Source organism: Oncorhynchus clarkii, chromosome 19 (genome assembly GCF_045791955.1).
Source record: "Oncorhynchus clarkii lewisi isolate Uvic-CL-2024 chromosome 19, UVic_Ocla_1.0, whole genome shotgun sequence".
Taxonomy (NCBI): domain Eukaryota; kingdom Metazoa; phylum Chordata; class Actinopteri; order Salmoniformes; family Salmonidae; genus Oncorhynchus; species Oncorhynchus clarkii.
In genome coordinates this window covers 48,430,350-48,437,159 of record NC_092165.1, presented here as the reverse complement: position 1 = coordinate 48,437,159, position 6,810 = coordinate 48,430,350, and the positions used below count along the sequence as shown (strand labels likewise).

Below are 6,810 nucleotides of genomic sequence, written 5' to 3'. Positions count from 1 at the left end.
ACAAACATAACAGCTCTCGCAATATCAATTGGAATTACATGGGTCTATTACTGATCTTTTTGTAGAATTATTTGGGGGGAAATTAGGAAGAGACTGTCACTGGCAAACACAGTTACATGCCCAACAACATTATATTGTACCCCCTCCTCGTGGAGAAAAGCACATGAGCTAATTATAATTCACAAAGTAAGCAAAACAATGAAATGCATCATTCCAATATTGCCTACAATTATTAATAAGATACTTATGATATAGACATGTATAAGCAATATAACAATTGGGAACAATGAGCGGATAAGAGGTAAGCCATAATTTTGATTAAGACAAATGAGCTAGCTAAAATGGATGTATTTGTTCAGCACTTTTGAAACAGGCAGCACAGAAATCAGAACATAGCCCGTTCTTACAGTATTCTCCCTGTACAACAAGTCAGAACCATAGGATAAATAGAGGGCATATAAACAGACAATGAAAGCACTTACAATATTTGATGATGACATTTCTCTGAAACAGGCTATAGGTTACATGTGCACCACCAAGTCAGAACAGTAGGATAAGTTCTGAGGGGGAGAGGAACAAAATTCTTACATACTGACCACACCGCCCACGTCGCGTGCGCAAGCGTTGCAAAATAAATGTACACATACATGTTATTCAGTCCTTGCACCCACACTGCTCGAGTCTGCGTAGCCAGGCGCTATAATAGAACGTGGTTCCATTTGGAACACTTGACGCACTGCAAGTCCAGCTCTCCCATCTCCTCATTGGTTTTTAGAAACATATACCCACGTGCGTGATTGAAAGATGAACTGAGGTCCACACTCAAGTCCAGTTGGTGGTGGTAACGCACCTTAAAGTTGGTTGCCATCCGCCATATAAAGTCCAAAGAAGAAGAGATTACTAGAAAGAACCCTTTTATCTGTGGATTAATTGTCAGTGTAGAGGATATTGTACATTTCAGGTAAAATAAAAACCCAATGTTTATATCCCAGGACAAATCAGCTAGCAACAGCAAGCTAGCTAGTTAAATTGACATAAATGTGTAATGATTTTTGACCTGTCCCCAAATTAATATAGTTGGTTCAGAGCTCGTTTTGATATTTCAACCTGCGTCAGGTGTGAGTGGACAAAATCAACATGCGCACAAGCGGTGTGTGTGTGTGTGACATATATATAAAATTATGAGCTGGAGCCCCACCTGCCCTGAATGACAGGTCACCAATGACTGGAGCACCCCTGCCTCCAGCCTGTCCTTTAAAAATGTAACAATAGAAGTATAAAGAGGGATCCTGCAAATGCAGATATGCCCACATGCAAGAACGCCCGGACAGCGGCCCGCAATTGCATCCTTCTTGCTTTCAATGAGAATGACAGATCTATAACACACATTTCTATGTGAATTGGTCTTCGCCAAAAAAGTTACATATTGCAGCTTTAACGATAAATACATCCTATACAACAATAAATATATATTTTTAATTATAATTGAACATTGTCTGTTCGGATGGGAGTTTCAAACCTCTGCCTCACACCGAAGAAATTATTCTGATTAATTTATTTTATATTGTCTCACAAGGGTATTTTTTTTAGAGAATCAGAGGGGCGTGCACCTTACCTGATCACGTGCAACATCCTTGGAGTAAAATAAGTTTCCTGATTTATTCTCATAACTGCCTACTTTCGCTCTCACGGTAACTCGAAATTCCCACCAAAGGAAATCCACAATGTTTGTATTTTTTAAATGATTACATTTAACGCTACGTAACATTATCGAGAAGATAACGGGTGGATTCACTTAGAAACGAAAGTTTACTCGCGACAGCCAGCTGTCACTGTTGTTGACAGTGTGGATTATTTTGTTCGACGAGAACTGCAGACATGATGGCGTCTAGCTACAACGCCAAAGAAGAGGACAGACACCAGCCTGGTGCTACGGGCCATGTAGGCTCAGGAACTATGACAAATAAAATGCCGGACAACACTGCGTTCAAACAGCAAAGACTGCCCGCTTGGCAACCTATTTTGACAGCCGGCACTGTTCTTCCTGCTTTCTTTGTAATTGGTCTCATCTTCATCCCCATCGGCGTTGGGCTTTTCGTGACTTCAAACAACATCAAAGAGTTCGAGGTAACGTTAGCTAACAATCCATAAAGTATAGGTACCATAGCATAGTCAATTAATTTTGATTGTGTATGGGTTAACGCTGTTGGCTAGCTAAACATCTTTCAGTTTGTCTGCTTTGAGTGTAATTGCTAGCTAAATTGACGCTAAGTGTTATTGATCATCTCCCTAATTTACAGATTGATTACACTGGTGTTGACATGTCAAGTCCGTGCTACAGCTGTTTTCAAAGCTACAGCTGGAACAACACAAAGTCATGTACCTGTTCCGTACCCTTCTCTCTGGATCAACCATTTGAGGTAAACTGAACATAACCTACAACTTTATTTACCCTTTTGGGTCCTCAAAGTACTGTATAATCACAATTAAATGTTTAGACAAGTCAATCGGTAATAACTGGACTGGAGGCATACTTAGTGTCCATTAGCTGCTCTATTTAGAAACACTTAACGGTCGGCCTCTATTCAGAATCAATCATTACTATTTTACACCATTTCCCTGAATGTTATTTATTATGCACTCAAATAGATTTTACAGGATGATGTTATTATGTGAAGGAAATCCTTATTTAGACTCTCAGCCTCCTGCACTTTCATCTTGGAGTTGCAGCATTGTTGCAATGTCTTATGAAGGCCTATTCTCTCATCCGATGAATAACTAAACTAATTTATTACTCATTGATCTGAAATTCTTCCCCGACAGAGTAACGTCTTCATGTACTACGGATTGTCCAACTTTTATCAGAATCACAGACGCTATGTGAAGTCCAGAGATGACAGCCAGTTAAACGGAGATAAGACTTCTCTACAGGTATGGTACAGGTACACTAAATTGTGAGGGCGTAAGCTACATCTGTCAAGTATCACATTATATATTGAATAGATGTCGGCCTAATTGTTAGCTTTAAACATCCATTATTTTTACGCTGCACTGAATCTTCTTGGCACTCTTTACAGAGCCCCAGCAAGGAATGTGAGCCGTACCGCAGCAGTGACAAGCCTATTGCTCCATGTGGTGCTATCGCCAATAGCCTCTTCAATGGTAAGACTTGAGGGCGGAATTCACTTAACAAATAGTTGCCATTTTCGGTTCCGCAGTCTCTTAGTAACATTACGGCACACACCAATGCACAACTACAAACTTATTTAAATCTATTTACAGTGCATTCGTGAAAGTATTCAGACCTCAGTTTGGCTGGGCAGCCATCTCTAGGAAGAGTCTTGGTGGTTCCGAACTTCTTCCATTTAAGAATGATGGAGGCCACTGTGTTCTTGGGGACCTTCAATGCTGCATTCATTTTTTTGGTACCCTTCCCCAGATTTGTGCCTCGACACAATCCTGTCTCGACGCTCTATGGACAATTCCTTCGACATGGCTTGGTTTTTGCTTTGACATGCACTGTCAACTGTGGGACCTTATATACGCAGGTGTGTTCCTTTCTAAATATAGTCCAATCAATTGAATTTACCACAGGTGGACTCCAATCAAATTATAGAAACATCTCAAGGATGATCAATGGAAACAGGATACACCTGAGCTCAGTTTCGAGTCTCATAGCAAAGGGTCTGAATACTTATGTAAATAAGGCATTTCTGTTTTATTTTGAAAGCATTAGCCAAAATGTCTAAAAACCTGTTTTTGCTTTGTCATTGTGGAGTATCGTGTGTAGATTGAGGGGGGGGGGGGGAATGTTTTAATGAATTTTAGAATAAGGTAACGTAACAAAATGTGGAAAAAGGGAAGGGGTCTGAATACTTTACAAATGTACTGTAGATAAACGTCTGCCTATTTGGACCAACCCTTGACTAGAGTTTTTGGAGTGGCTTTACTCTAGTTTGCCATGAAGCATCAGTGTTGGTCCACTATTTCAGAGACCGGGCTTGCTATTGACTGCCATGTATTTCTCATCAGACACTCTGGAGCTCTATTACATTGACCCCAATGGCTCCAGAACCGCAATTCCTCTGGTAAAGAAGGGTATTGCATGGTGGACGGACAAGCATGTCAAATTCAGGAACCCCAGTGGAAACAACAACCTCACTGTAGTTTTCCAAGGTGATTTGCATACCATGCAAAATGACACAACTACCTTGTAATAATCAAATTATCATGACTGACTTGGCCTTTTTCCTCCTTCAGGCACAAGCAAACATGTGAACTGGAGAAAGCCTGTATTTGAGCTGGACCCATCAGACTCTGACAACAATGGCTTCATCAATGAGGATTTCATTGTGTGGATGAGGACCGCTGCCCTGCCCACCTTCCGCAAGCTGTACCGCATCATCCAGAAGAAGCCCAACAACATGACCCCCACGTTGCCCCGAGGAGAATACATCCTGGAGGTCACCTACAGTATCCTTTTGAGAAAGACTGCAATACATTACAACCTAGAGATTTGTGGCAGGCATATGTTTGTATTGAGTGAACATTGCACATAGGAGACAGAGCCATATGAGTTTGTGTTCAGTTATAAACCTATGTAGAGTACAATGCTTACTGTAATGAATCTTTATTCTCTTTTACCATTCACAAAGTCTACATAAGACACATAAAATTATCTTTAGAATCCTTGTGTCCAGATGCGCTGCTGTCATTTTCTTTAACCATGTGACCTCAGATTACCCCGTGCGGAGCTTCAATGGGAGGAAGCGCATGATTCTGAGCGCCATCTCCTGGATGGGTGGCAAAAACCCCTTCCTGGGCATTGCTTACATCACTGTGGGCTCTGTCTGCTTCTGCCTGGGCTTAGTCCTCCTCAGCATCCACTACAGATATGGAAAACGTAACAACAGTGCAGATATTTTCAGCTGAAGGCCTTGCTCATATGGAGACCCTACCTCCTCCTCCCTCTGCATGCCTGGGTCTAGCCACCACTAGTTTGCCCTGCTCTGGACTGCTTGCTGATTTAGCCTGGATGCACTGCTCTTTGTTTGTTAAACTGTTTGTTTTGTGTTGTAATGTTAGCTCACTCATTCCCACCTCCAGTGGAAGGCTGCAGTCAGGTGTTTTTTCAGAAGGGTGATTATATATAATTTCAGCATGTTCTAGATATCTGTTGTAAAGAACTTACACCATTGCGGATTCTCGTGACAAAGGTCTGTTCTACACAATATATGTCTGTAATATTGTGCCCTCCTGAAAAAGGCCTGTGTGTGTGTTACACCCTGTAAATTAATGGGATGAGACACAAAAAGGCTCTGGGAGCTTAGGATACTGTGTCTTTGTACAAGATGACTGCTGAAAATGTTCTCTGTGGTTTTGAAGTACATAGTGTTTGTATTATCTTTTTATCTAATCTCAAAAGACAACATGTATATTATTTGAGCAATGTATGTTGTATGGCTTGATGGCACTATATTTTAATGTAAGTTCCACACACATTATTCTGTAATATTTCCTGTTTGTGAATGTACTAATGTTTTTAATTTACATACCTCTGAGGCAATTTCAAACAGTTTTGAATTGGGGAAAAAAAGTTCATAGACATGTTGATTGTTTAAGCATATAAGCAGTTATTGATTTGATCGAATAAATGTTCACTTATCAATTTTATTTCCGCTCAACAAAAGAGATCTTATTGAGATTGGTTTGTCAATGTTTAATCACATTTTTATTTTGATCAATTACTGTATTGGTCAAACTGTTTTTCTCTAGTATGGTATGTGTGAAATCCTATTTTGTCCTCTTAGGATACAGCCATAGCCAACTTGATCTGAAGGTTTTATGGACCAATGCTGTTGACGTTGTCTCTACAATGGAACTTTTTGACTTGACTATGAAAATGCATTTTAAAACATTTAACAAGCTTCATTTCAATGTTGACCAAATGCTATGCATTTTAAAAGTGTTACATTTGTTATGCAGTACTTACATTTTTATTTAGGTTTTCTTTGTTTTTTAAAGCTAATTCTGCCCTTTTATTCTTTAATATATTGCATTGGATAATCTGCTGATATTTCAAAAGTGAATCAAATGTGAGAAATGGTATTTGCAAGTTATTGATTGGTTTTTATTTCCCTCCTCAATGTTAATGGAAATTAAATGTGAGGTGCACTCCTGGGTGTTGCCCAATGATGGAAATAAACCCTAGAATTTGCTTGCTATGTTTTGGCTAATGAGGGGCTTTGCAGCCAACGATCAGCCATATAAGTCCCACATACACGTAGGAATGAATGGAATTATAGAGTATTTAATTTCAAGGATAAAAGTACATATTGTATTGGGGACAGTAAAATGAGAACTTTCAAAATAAATGTTTATTTTTAGCTTACAGAATATGATTAAAGTATGCATTAAGCTGTCTGTAATAGAATAAATGTGACAAGTAAATGTATTTCTATAGCGTCCAAATTATTTTACAATGTGGGGGAGTGCCAAGATGGAGGTGTGGGGGCTTTAAAACAGCGCTCCCTGTCAGTCATTTAGTGTATATATAAAACTGGCATTGCCCCGTACCAAGTTATTTCACACACACACACACAGGTATTCTATCACAATTTCCACATTTCAGAAGTTACTGACTCTCAGTTGCCAACTGAATGTCAGGCCAGGCTTCTCTAAATTTGAGCAGAGAACACACCAATTGCCAGTCACTTTCCACCATACGGGGAAACTGACTTTTTCCAGATTGGCAGCAACCACCTTCATAGACTACGGTGAGCGTTTCATCCCATGTAGGAGCTGCACCTA

At 39.8% G+C, this 6,810-nt stretch overlaps 1 protein-coding gene across 1 annotated transcript; it reads left to right on the top strand.

The window, feature by feature from the left end:
* Window positions 1-1,598: 1,598 nt before the first annotated feature.
* On the top strand, window positions 1,599-6,454 carry LOC139375332 (cell cycle control protein 50A-like). The gene is made up of 7 exons (XM_071117014.1): window positions 1,599-2,127; window positions 2,301-2,420; window positions 2,824-2,931; window positions 3,078-3,162; window positions 4,033-4,176; window positions 4,261-4,473; window positions 4,739-6,454. The coding sequence occupies exons 1-7, from the start codon at window positions 1,879-1,881 to the stop codon at window positions 4,930-4,932; spliced, it is 1,113 nt and encodes a 370-aa protein (XP_070973115.1). The 5' UTR covers window positions 1,599-1,878; the 3' UTR covers window positions 4,933-6,454.
* Window positions 6,455-6,810: the final 356 nt, after the last annotated feature.

Coding starts and splice junctions, on each gene's coding strand:
- LOC139375332 (XM_071117014.1), top strand. CDS start 1,879: ATGATGGCGTCTAGCTACAACGCCAAAGAAGAGGACAGACACCAGCCT. Junction 2,421..2,823: donor CTCTGGATCAACCATTTGAG/GTAAACTGAACA, acceptor CTTCCCCGACAG/AGTAACGTCTTCATGTACTA. Junction 4,474..4,738: donor CATCCTGGAGGTCACCTACA/GTATCCTTTTGA, acceptor ATGTGACCTCAG/ATTACCCCGTGCGGAGCTTC.